This window comes from Saccoglossus kowalevskii, chromosome 11 (genome assembly GCF_978046115.1).
Source record: "Saccoglossus kowalevskii chromosome 11, keSacKowa6.1, whole genome shotgun sequence".
NCBI classification, from domain to species: domain Eukaryota; kingdom Metazoa; phylum Hemichordata; class Enteropneusta; family Harrimaniidae; genus Saccoglossus; species Saccoglossus kowalevskii.
Window position 1 is genome coordinate 14,670,276 of NC_140651.1, and position 12,905 is coordinate 14,683,180.

General features: G+C 34.0%; 1 protein-coding gene across 1 annotated transcript in view; it reads left to right on the forward strand.

Moving 5' to 3' along the window:
• The window catches only part of LOC100378026 (putative ATP-dependent DNA helicase HFM1), a 38,365-nt gene extending 25,943 nt beyond the window's left edge, over window positions 1-12,422 (forward strand). The window contains exons 21-32 of the mRNA XM_085505217.1: window positions 272-369; window positions 694-908; window positions 1,165-1,248; window positions 1,871-2,028; window positions 3,981-4,084; window positions 4,692-4,784; window positions 5,424-5,689; window positions 6,662-6,806; window positions 8,607-9,120; window positions 9,817-9,940; window positions 10,591-10,685; window positions 11,973-12,422. Coding sequence (XP_085361343.1) covers window positions 272-369; window positions 694-908; window positions 1,165-1,248; window positions 1,871-2,028; window positions 3,981-4,084; window positions 4,692-4,784; window positions 5,424-5,689; window positions 6,662-6,806; window positions 8,607-9,120; window positions 9,817-9,940; window positions 10,591-10,685; window positions 11,973-12,039 — 1,963 coding nt within the window. The 3' untranslated portion in view covers window positions 12,040-12,422. The remainder of the gene's footprint in view (window positions 1-271; window positions 370-693; window positions 909-1,164; window positions 1,249-1,870; window positions 2,029-3,980; window positions 4,085-4,691; window positions 4,785-5,423; window positions 5,690-6,661; window positions 6,807-8,606; window positions 9,121-9,816; window positions 9,941-10,590; window positions 10,686-11,972) is intronic.
• Window positions 12,423-12,905: the final 483 nt, after the last annotated feature.

A 12,905-nucleotide genomic window follows, 5' to 3' on the forward strand; every position in this document is an offset into this window, starting at 1 on the left:
TATTTGAAATTCGCATTTCCTAATATGGTAGGATGAAAATACCCTGTGAAATACTTCAAAATTACGGCATGCTGCAACTTATGGCGATACTGTGACAGATGTATAATAATGTAACATATTATCTGGCTGGTGACAACTTTAGTTGTGTAGAACAGGCATTATAATTTACCTGCCTCAATTAACACTTTAGGCTTTAGTTTCATACTAAACCAACATTATAATTTGTAGATATTTCTTTTATATATCATACATGGTAATTCTTCATTGCCAGCCTTATTCAAGCAGCGTTTGGATGTCTACCAGTCCAAGATTTTGCTTTGGCACAGGACACCAACAAAATCTTCAGAGCTGGACAGAGAGTTACTAGGTGTGAGTAGATTATTATACAATACACCAATTATACTGGACTAAACTTTGTGTTGCCATCCTCCATCTTGTGTGTGTATTAGTCATCTCATTACATACAATGTAACTTTGGTTGTCAAATTACAGTTTGTCAATTATGTCCAGATCCATTTCCTGATCAGTTCCAGAACAATGAGATAATAAAAAGATTCATATCAAAAAGTGGAACAATAGAGCAAAAAACCAAAGTAAAATTATAAAATTTTGTGATTGTCACTCTGGTTTCAAATTGTAGCAAATATAGCAAATTATTGTGACTCTAAACACTTGTTGTGCATGACTGTGTAGGTTTGACCGAGTACTTCATGCAGAAGAGTGATTTCCATGCAGCTGTAAATTCTGTTCTACTTAGCAAATGCTTTAAAGCAAAGCTATGGGAAAATTCTGGATATATTGCAAGACAATTGGAAAAAGTAGGACCAACATTAACTCAAGCAATGGTAAATGCTGGACTCACTACATTCAAAAGTATTGAAGAAACTAACCCAAGAGAAATTGAATTGGTAAGGACTGAATACTGATATGCTTACCATATATAAATACATGTAAATAACCTTTTTGAAAAGATCACATGTACCTCTATTTGATGGGCGCTTTAAGAGCAATTACTGTAAAATTATCAATTTTAAACAATTGTGCTTGTCTGTTGGACATTAACTACCTGTAATTAATTATGTTTAACTAAAATGACTGACAATTGATTATGTACAGACAAATTTCAAAAATGTTCAAATAGTATATTGTTTTTTTTTTTACAAGATTGTAAATCGTCATCCACCTTTTGGAAATCTGATCCATGAAGCAGTCAAGACTTTACCTAAATATGATGCAGTTATTACTCAGGTAAACTAAAACAATTACAATTTTATTTGCTACTCGCCACAATTCTGATTTTTACCTAGTCAAGCAATCATTTCTATTGAACAATGATCGAGTGTGTAAGATATATTTTTTCCAATTTGCTCTTTGTTAGGTTTTGCATATTTTTAACTCAAATTAGATAATTTAATTATAAATTTACTGATTTGGTTGCAAAAAGTATCTGCTGGATTATGATGTTTTCCATCTAATCTAAACAACAACCTAACCTTGAGGCAGAGCTACATTGTACGTCACAAGACGTTTCAAGTTGCACACCACTGTACCTTTTTTTTCTATGGGCTCTGCGCGAAGAGCTGTGGAACGCCGGTTGATGATCCGGTGAAAATAGCTAAATTTGAGAAACAACAAAAACTCAACAATAATCCTGAACAATCAAATTTATATATGTTTTGCACACTCAGGGGTAATCTTGCTACACTGTTCAGGGAAGTCTCAACAACCATCCCAAAGTACCGTTTTCTGAGAATTTTCGGCCTTTGTTTTGACCGTGATGGTTGCCCGGATGTCCGCCCGAGAATATGTTACTTCTAATTCAGTTCAGAATAATTGATATATTGCACTAACTTCTCTTTTTATATAACAGAGCAGCAAATATGCTTTAGGAACTGCAGATATAACTTTATCCGTGTTTTTGTTAAACTGGGAGAAGATAAAAGTTAAGAATACTGCTGGCTCAAACCATTTCTGTGTTGTCATTGTTGGCGATGGTGATAATAATATCATTTATAAAATGAGGATTTCGTAAGTACACTTTGATCAATGAACAAATTTTATTAATTACGACAAAAATACTAAAGCTACAAATGTATCTGAGCCAGCAATTAGAGCAATTCATACTACACATCTAGTTTGAGTGTCAAGTTTCATCAAAATCCAATGAGTGGTTCTTTAGATATCAGTGGAACAGTCATAGAACAGCTAAAAATTAGCTAATTATCATGCAAATTAGGTAATTAACGAGCATGGATTTTTACCAAAACCTATTCAAATCTGCGCATTGGCCCAGAGCATCTATGCACCAAGTTTCATCAAAAACCGATGTATGGTTCTTGAGATAGCAGTGGAACAGTCGGACACACATACACACATACACACACACATACAGACACACTAACTGCAAAGACTCCCATTTTGTGCTTCGCACATGGGAGTCAAAAATACTATTATTCTGACCAGCGTAAAAGTAGTGGTCATTATAACTACCAGTTTGAAAATACTGGTCAATATTTTGACCATTAAAAAAGTTCTGGTTGATAATCTGGCCATTAAAAAAATAGTGGCCATTACAATGGCCAGAAGTGACTTTTTGAAGGGGTCTGAGGGGTGAAAAAAACAGAGTTAAAGTGAAATGAAAAATTATTATAACCTCCTCACTAACCTAAAAGCACAAATAAATATTCAAAAGTTGTGAAAATTAAAACTTTCCAAAACGCGACGGAATTTCCGAAGGTAATCTGGACGCTGTTTATAGCTATTTTTTAAGCTAGCTTAAAACTAGCTTAGCATGCTTTCAAAACAGCCACATCTAAATTCTATGGAATATATTTCATATTTAATAGTAACATACATGTGGGTAAATCACTAAAAAGAATAATTGAAATTATTGAAGTTAAGTTTTGCCTGGACTGTACTGTAGCTAGTTTACTCATTCTGACCATTAGCATCACACAAGGTGCATTAGATCAGACACTCTCGCCCAAATTATTCTGCATGTTTTCCTTATATTCTTCAATATTTCTGGAAATGAACCCTAATTTTGGAGCCAACAGACAAACTTTTTGTAAATTTTCAATCAGTTGTTATTCAAAAAATGTGGCTATTTTTGTCTAAATTTTCTGAAGAAAAGTGCAGACTATAAACTATTTTGTGATGAAAAGAGGGAACTGGTGGTGAAAAGGTTAATGATCAAGGCCTTAGTGCCACCATTAGACAGTTGTCGCTCTTCGTTCATAATTTCCCTATCATGTATACACAGCAACACATCTTTGAGCACAAAAAAGCAACTTTTACCTAGACATGGGTATCACTGGAAAAAGACACATATTTTTTTATTATTTGACAATTCACAACTGGTTTGTACACATCAGCATAGAATGTCAGACTAGCAACTGTTACTATATATGTTAAAATGTCTGAAGGACAAATTCAAGTATTCTGAATCTATATTTGGTTGGATTGTGAGAATATAATACATCATACATCAGGGCTTGCATAATGCCAGAATTGATTCAATACTCAATGGTCATTGCGGTGCACATATGCGACATTTCTGTTGATAAACGTTGATTTTCCCAGAATCCAATGCGCTCTTTTAATGGAAATTAGTATGAGGTTTGACCTGGGCACGACTTGCACTAATTACCGCCGATGCCTCTCTCGATACCTTCCAATCACCTAAAAATTATCTATTAAAGCATGATAACATCTCAGTTTGTACTCGTTGATCTGCCCGACAGTCAAAGTCACCATCTTTGTTTATATGAGACCCATATATCTCGCGCATGCGTGACGCGACGACTACCGCCCTTTAAACACTACATATGATTTACTCACAATAACAATAACGAAACATTGATTTTGATCATTTTTAGAAAAATAAATTCCTTGTATATTTGAACTCAAATTTCTATGGAATATACTAAGAATTTCATACAACTTGAAATGAAAGTATAAATCATATTCATTGTCTCCAGGGATACCATTCTGTGCAAAAATGGTACATGGTCTAAGAGAATTGAAGTTCAAAGAGCAAAGAAGGGGGAAGAAATATTTGTCCATCTCATAAGCCAAGATTTAGGTAAAATGTTAATGGTTCTTCTAGAACAGTTTCAAAAGAAATTATATGATGCCATTGAGTTTATGTGATATAATTGTTCATTTGTATCAGCATCTAGAAAATATATTTATTTCTGGTTCATAAAAGTGAACAGATATATATTGTCTAAAATTAAAATAAGATAATGGAAAAATCCTTGTACATGTAGTAATTAGCAGTAATTAACAATGTTTCTATATGTATCCTCGGGGCGGAGCTACGTCACAGACGTTCTACGTTGCCAAGATGCGCATCACTGTACCATGTATTTCTATGGGCTTTGTGCGCGCTGCTGTGGAACGCCGGTGGAGCCGGTGAAAACTCGAGAAAACAACACAAACTCAACTTTGAAGTAATCCTGAACAACCAAATTCATATATGTAACACACGTAGGGCTAATCTTGTTACACTGTTCAGGGGATTCTCAACAACCATCGCAAAGTACCGTTTTCTGCGAGTTTTTGGTCTCTGTTTTCACCGCGAGGGTTGCCAGGCGGTAGAAAATGCCTGGATGTCCGCCCCCGAGGATTCATTATTGTTGATATCGTAATTTTTGTTATACCTAACTATTCTGCTTTTATTTTTGAAGTTGGTCTTGATGTCCAGAAAACATTTAAACCTGTGTATCTTGGCCAGTATATGAAAGGTGTTGATTGTAAACAAGAGAAACTCCTGAAGAAAGGTAATTAATTTTATATCATTTCTTGGTGCATTGAGAAATTGATTTGTTTGTTGAACTGATTGTCTAGAAATTAGACTAACTATTTATGGAATGCCTTGTTGACATCTAATCCAGAAATATAGTTTATCCATTTGAGATATCAAAACTGTATTATTGTGTGTGACTTATTGGTGTGTTTTGTGTAAGACAATATTTGAAAGTGCTCCAGTCATTAAACTTTGATCTGTTGATATGGGACCCATGGCGACGTATACAACATGTGTGTAAAATATATTGTTTATTTACACAAACAACTGTAGCACTTTAAGATCTACTATAACGTTTCAACATGCACACTGAATCTTCACCTTAAAATAATCAATCAATCGCAACCATTGCATGGAGTCTCAAATAATTACTACCGGGCATGTTTTCTTACATTCTTTACCACTTGAGTATTCTGGCTTTTTACTGACTAAGCTTTGTCTCATTTCATATGATCATATTTTTCATTACCAGGTACAGAAATGAGGTACATATATTTCTAATCTTTAATTCTTAACACCATATTATTATTACCGGTATATACAACGTATGGTCAAGTGTTACATGCAGGCAAACACAGATTACCTGGTATTATAATTACTTCTTCAATTTCAGACATATCTTCTGCCACTAGACCAAAAAGTCAAGACGAACAGACAGGAAGAATACCCTGCAGCCATCGCTGCATTAATAAAGATGTTTGTGGACATGAATGTTGTAAATATGGCGTGAAGTCAAATAGAATAAATAGAAGCCTAAAGCCAATGGTTGCAGTTGAACCATGCAAAGGCTCTCATGTACAGGGTCATATTAGTCAGTTACATTCTAAAGTACAGCAAATACCAAATGCTCCTCCTTTAAAGAGACTTAAGTTAGAGAAGGTAAATACTATTTTTTGATTACTTATGTAATCAAATACTTCAGAGTAGGTTTATAGAGTTAGTTATAAACACGTTAGACATAGCAACGACAGCTGACTCATGATCCACATCAATTTACAGACCACCTGCACATTGGCTTTATTGCAAAATTTGGTCGAAAAAATGAATGTTGGTTTACAAGTCTCTGGACAAAGAAACTAAGTGTGGGTTAGAGTGCCCTCTAAGCTGATATGACATGCCAATGATGCAAACAAATTCACTGGCACTTCATTTATCTAACACAAAATTGTACAGTGATATCAAAAGATATGCTGCTCTAGTTTGGAATTTGTAAGTTGGTGAAATAAAATTGACATACTGTAAGCAAATTAAGTGTCAAAACAAAAGAAATCAGGGCAGCAGCGTTTTCTTTTGTGTCTCAAGTCCTTGCCTTTACGACCAGCCTCTCCAGCAGTCAACAAGTTGACTCACTTGATTTTGGGGCATATCATCTTTGACTTAGGATCCCTATAAAATCAGTCCTATTAGCTTAGAGGGCACCACTGGTGTAGGTTACTAAGAAATAATTAAGAGGCATGAAGATGCTTACCAGATTAACAGGTAGAAAAAATCTGAGGCCACATTAAACCATACCGTTTCTAACAAAGAAAGTGTCCAGACACACCAGTAAACTGTCCTGGACAACAGGAATAAACATACGATGAGGCACTTGACCGAAAGTGATAGTAGTGGAATTGATGCATTACAAATGATTCAGATTTATATTTAACAAGATACTTTTACTTTTTATTTTGAAAAATGTGATAAGATTTAGGGGTCATAATATTTTATTTTTCCATTTTTATATCTAATATCATATTTACAATGTAGCTATGTAAGTTGGCTTGTTAAGTTGGGACAGTGTTACAGACTTAGATATCACTCTTACAAAGTGTTCATGAACTCTTAAAATGTCATTTATTGTTTATACAGGTAAGCCCAGACAAGCCTGAGCAGGATTCCTACTTGTCCAACAGCTATTATAATAACAAAGAATACTTGCAGTATTTAGGATGCAATGACAGTGATTGGGAAGATAATGATGACATAGAGATCCTGAAAAACACTCTCCTTGATGGTATGTGTGATGTTCTTTTTTCTTTTGTAGTTTACACAAAATAAATTTAACATATTTATTGCTATATTGGTCTATACAGAAGTTGAAATTAAAAAAAAATACCTGGGCAACCACTTGGAAAATCTGGTTGTCCACAGTAAAATTGCAATTGCTCATTAATTTAAATATATCCTATTCCTTTGATGTACTGGTACTGTGATTAATTTTGTTTAAAGGTGGTACAAACAAAATGGTGTACATATGCATGATAATTTGTTTTTTGTTTTGCTTTCATGATCTTTGTTCAACAGGTGGTAATAAAAAAAATTTGACCGATTTTGTGTCATTCTTTTCTTATTCACAATGTTTTAATCCACATCGATCTCAGCATTCAGTTCTTGTCATTCTTGATATAAGATACGATAACTTTATTGACATTATTCTTTCTATAGAAGATAAACATAGTCAAGTGAAATAAAAAAAAAAGTAAAGAGGATAATCAAAAAATTAAAATAACAGATTAGTTAAAAGGCAATTACAAGGTAGTACAGAATCAGATGTTTTATTAATACACACCTGTTTGCATTATAAACACACCAAGCTTAATTTGGCAGTTTGTCATAATGTAGATATATGACACTTAGCTGCTATTTTGACCAACGAAAATATTTTAAATACACCTTTTGTAGTTAACATGTCAAGTACTCTCCCAACATTTAATTATAATCTATCTACATCTTTTACTGTTTTTAATTTACATAGTTACTGTGAAAAAACTGTGATTTATTTTGTATTAGTTCAGCAGGATTTACCTACATATGAAGAAAATATTAGAACCAAAGTTCGGAACAATCAAGATAAGGCTCTAGATAATGATATGTACAAATGTGCAGATATAGGATTTTCAGTTCAATTGCAGCCATGTGTTCTGTTATCAATTATCTTACTGTTATGAATAAAATGTAAAGTCCACACTGTGCTCATCCAGTAACAGTATTATAGTAGAATTGTTCTTTCAATAATTAGGCAATTCAAGGGTATAGCTTAAAATTAGCCAGATTCTACAATGGTGTGGTGTTACGTTTCTTCAATCGTGGCTTGTTTCATTCAAAAACTCAATACTTACTCAATACTCAATCAGCATATATTTTTCACAAGCCTGAATATAGATTATTATTATTATTGCGGTATTGCACTGGGTATTTTCATCCTACCATCTTTAATAGGAAATGCAAATTCCTCATATGGAACGATTACACACGTAAGCATCCTCAAATAATAAAAACAAACATGACAGTCCCCATGGTTTGACCGGACGCCACACAAAGAAGTTTGCTAAATCTGTTCTAAACTTTTTGGATTTCAGCATTTCCAAGATGTGTCCTTGGAAAGAAAAGATATATAATAAGGTTATTACGAGGATACCACAAAGTTTGCACTCTGACAATGCCGTCGCATTGACCTCAGCCGCATCGACCTCTGCTGCACATCAGTCAATACTTCCGCTGTACTGTCTTCATGCATACATTTCAGTATCCTCGTAATAACCTCATATTAACACATCATACATAGCATGTACATTTTGTAGATAGTCATTGTTCATATCTAAATCTAACATGCACTTCTAATACGATTCTATATTTGATTCCTTGTGTGTGCATATTGGCAGGTTTTTATCAAACAGTTCCTCTCAAAAACAAATGATATTTATATATCCAACCATTACCGGTATGTAATCTGTAGTGCTTTCAGGCAAATCTCTATTAGGATTAACTTACATGTACACATAAAGTTTGTTGTTCATCTTATCTCATTTTGTAGAAGTACCAATATGTGATGAATATACAGTAGATGACGTCGACTATGACCAGATAGAAGATGACTTGGACAACATAGTTAACCATCCAAAGGATTTCTCTACTGCTAGTCAGTACTTCTCTGCTCAAAATAATAGTAATCAATATACATCATACAGCAATATACCCACTAAAAGTAGTCTTCTTTATAAGTTGACTCCTACCAGTAGATGTCAACAACAGTCATATACGCCAGGAATCAGTAAGCCGTCTACAGCGGTCATCAATAAAGGGCACAGAAACTTTCAGTTTTCACCAAGTAAGCCGCTTCCACCTTATGAGCTAAAGAACCAGAAACAACCACCAAAATATACTATTTACACGCAGCCTGATAGAATATTAAACCAGTCAAATGAAGAAATGATTGAATATGGAAGTAAAGCTGACCAGAACACCATTACCACTAATCTCAGAAACAAATTTTCATTCAAAAAAGTGAAGAATGTTTCTTTTAATCCGGCAAATTATAGTGAACACAAGTAAGTATAACTTTCATTTCTCTGATTAATCAAAATTATGTGTTGGCCAGATCTTGTTTGACAAGGTTGAATTACAGAATGTCAATTATCGTGAAATTTAAAATGCATTGTCAATTTGTTTACGTCATGTAAGTTCTGAAAAATTTACTTGTATTCCATAAAAGAGCAAAATTATAAATTTTTATCTCCAAAATCAACAAGATCACTATTGTGTATAAGAAAAGTTTCAACATTTGCACCAATATGTAAGTGAGTTAGGAATGAGACCCATGTTATTTTTCCAAATCTACTAAATTTGGTAGCCAGTACATGAAATTCAAAGTCTTTTGAGTGAAAAAATAAAATATCTGCAAATTTTTAGACAAAACTCATAAATATAATTTTCCAAAACATTATTTATAGCAACGACAGAAAATATAACATGAAGAAGGGAATAATAGAATCCCACACCCGCACAGGCCTGAAATGAGATTTCTCACATGAGCAGGAGAGCGTAATTTCATCCCAGATACGTTATTATACACTGTGGATGCATTATTTCACACCAAAAAATATATTCCCTATTGTCTGCTTAATGTATGAGTACCAAACAGATATAAATCAGGTAACAACAGATTTAGAATCTCAGTAAAACCTGTGTAAAAGGATTAAATTATAAAAAAAAATGAATGTACAAATAATTTACCTTCTTTTCAGTATTGAATCAAGTATTCCATGTAGACTACAAGATGGAGGTATCCAATCCAGTCCTGAGCTGATAGCCATTGATACCAAATGTGCTGGAAATAAACAGTTTACCAACTACAACATTTCATCAAAGGTGAAAAATTTCAAAAATTATACCAGTACACATAATTTTGTGCAGGTTCACCTGTCAGAACAGTGTAATCATGTTTACATGCAGTACTGAGAGGGTGCATGTTGACATTCTGTAGTGCCAGTAAGCGGGAGTTATACTTACAACACTTAATATGCATCTATTTTGGGTTTTGTGCAGTGTTAACATTGTTAAATATTATCTTTCAAAATTGAATTTAAAAAGCCATAACAGCAAAGACTGGCACAACTATAATTTTCTAGCCATATTTATTGGAGTGCAGACCTTTTAAACTAAGTGAAATCTACATAATGTATGAATGCAAAAGCCCAATTTAGTGTTTTATCTGAGCAAAGATTATAATACTAAGCAAGCACAATTTCTAATACTTTCCTGGACTGAACCACACTGTATGACCACAGGCAGTAATACTTGACCAGTTCAGACAGTGTTATATACTTTCTATTGTTTTGGGATTCTATAAAGAAATCAATTTTTTTTTTTTCAAGTTACTGACATTTCATTTGAATTTACATTATTGTGAATTGATATGGATGCAAATGTATAATGAGTATTGAATGACAGTTGACAGTCTTAGTGTAATTCAAGTCTTACAGAGATTATGTACAAATGTTAAATTTCATCACTTTCAGGTGAATAAATCAGCAGGAGTGTTCGATAAGAAATCCAGCTCTTCGTTCACGCAGCCCATACCAGGTCCCAGTTTCTTCACTGGTCAAACTGTCAGGTAAACTTATAACAAGGCAATACCGGTACTACAAAAGTGAGCTGTGCAACATTTGGGTTTATTATCTCATTAGCATTAGCATGGGCAATAAAGTTAACAGGAGATGCATAGGGCATATGGCCCCTTACCTCATCTTATTGGATGCATTCTCCACTCATCAATGAGTTTTTACTGCCACATGCTCAGGGTTTACAATTTTGTGGGGAAAAGTTGGCTCTATAGTGTTGGGTTTAGTCCTTTTAAAATCTTTTTGATTTGTTTGGACTGTTTTTTTCAACTCACAAAACATATAAATATTAAATCATGAGGAATCTTCACCAGCCAAGGTAGTCCAACTCCTGTCTGTTACATTGTGACGATGTTGAGGTGACAAATCCAGGGGAGATCAAACATCAAACTTGGCACAGGCTCATGTGATACTAGATGAGTCACCACATTGTGGAAGAAAGTGTTGATATGATAGTCCTTTTAATATAATGATAAAAGATGTTATGACTCAGTACCATTTTTCCAGTGCCAAGAGCCAACTGTGGCTATCAAATATACACACCTGTAGGCAGAATCTCTTTCTAAACCAGTTGCTGACCAACTGTTGCCTAGCCACTATCTAAGCTAGTCTTAGAATCGAAGGAAGAAGGCCTCAATTTTGATTTTGACTCTGAAAACAGTATTATTACTGGCCCTAGTTTCGGACAGCTGACATAGTGAAATGCAAGTTCTTTCTGTTTCCAGGCTTGTTTTACAGGGTGAAATGTGAAAAGACGCACTCTACCTTGTCTAAATTTAGAGTCATAATTATGATTTTATAAAGCATCCACCCCAGTTCCCATACATACCAACACTGCAGGAGCATTTGAACTGTCCTGTTAAAGCATTGCACTATTATAGAGTAAAAACCTGAACACTAGGAAAATATGTAAAATTTTACTTGTGCTATGTAGAGGGCAAGCAGAAACAAGCAATGTATTCACAAAGTGATCACTATAATTTGATTTGACCTCCCAAAATTTCAAAAATCACCAACATTTTTTTAGAAGATCAACTTAAAAATCTATACAAGCCAACTGTACCTACAGATTAATCATATATATAAGTTTTGTTAGCGATTGAATGAATATTATTGGAGTTCTTGCACCCACAAAAAAAGTTAACAATAAGGACTGATGACGGACACTTTGCTACTACTATAACTTTTCATCTACTCCATCATGGGCAAGCCAAAAACAACAGTATTGACTGTTAGGATTTACACCAGAAGTGACAACTTTAATTCTGTTTTCATTGCAGCCATAATGATGAAAATACAAGAGAAGCCACAGAAGAATTCCTTAATATATTTGAAGGAATCTTTTGAAGTATGTGAATTGGAGTAATCTTTTTTTAGTTATGTGATACAATGGGATGGCAAAACCATCTCCCTGATAATTTTTGTTGGCACGTTGCAATGCCCCTTTGAAGATTCTTAGCAGAGTTTCTTACTTTGCATTAAGGCATTTGAAATTTGCATATCTAAAGTCCTACTATATTTGATGGGCTGATAATATGTTCTAGTGTAGAATGCTCAAAAGATAAAAAAAATTCCCCATTCTGATATTTAATGTAATTCCTTTACTCAAAAACTGTTTGAAAGCATTTTCACAGAGTAATATTACCCACATAATCAACTGTCTATCATTTGGAAAGTGATTCAGAAATATTGGCAACAGGACTAGTTGAATTTTAAATTTAAATATGACCAACCTCCTGTGATAAATTATTTTTTTATCCACAATATTGAACAATTAAAATTGAACAATTAAAAAATGTGTATATTATGGTGAAAACTGTTGTGTCCAGGGAGCAGGCTGTTGGGATTGAAAAAAATTGCAACGTTTCAAGCAAAATTATATTAACAGCAGGGGCCAAAATAAAGTGATCATAAGTAAAGGCAGCAGACTTCATCCATTTTTTTAAGCTCATTTTTGGCTCAACGGACCATGGGCTGAGCCTATGGGATGGGTTTCTGTCCTGCGTCTATCGTTCGTCTATCTATCTCTGTGCACGACAACTTTTCAAAAACCGCCAAACTGTTTGAGTCAATTTGCCTTGATGAGTGTAGATGGTAATTTGTTTATGAGAAGTCGATCTGCAAAAATTTATGCAAATTAGCCCCCAAAAACTCTAAGATTTCTTGTATGCTACTATGACACTAAGTGGTCTACAGTTCTGATATTGATAGTG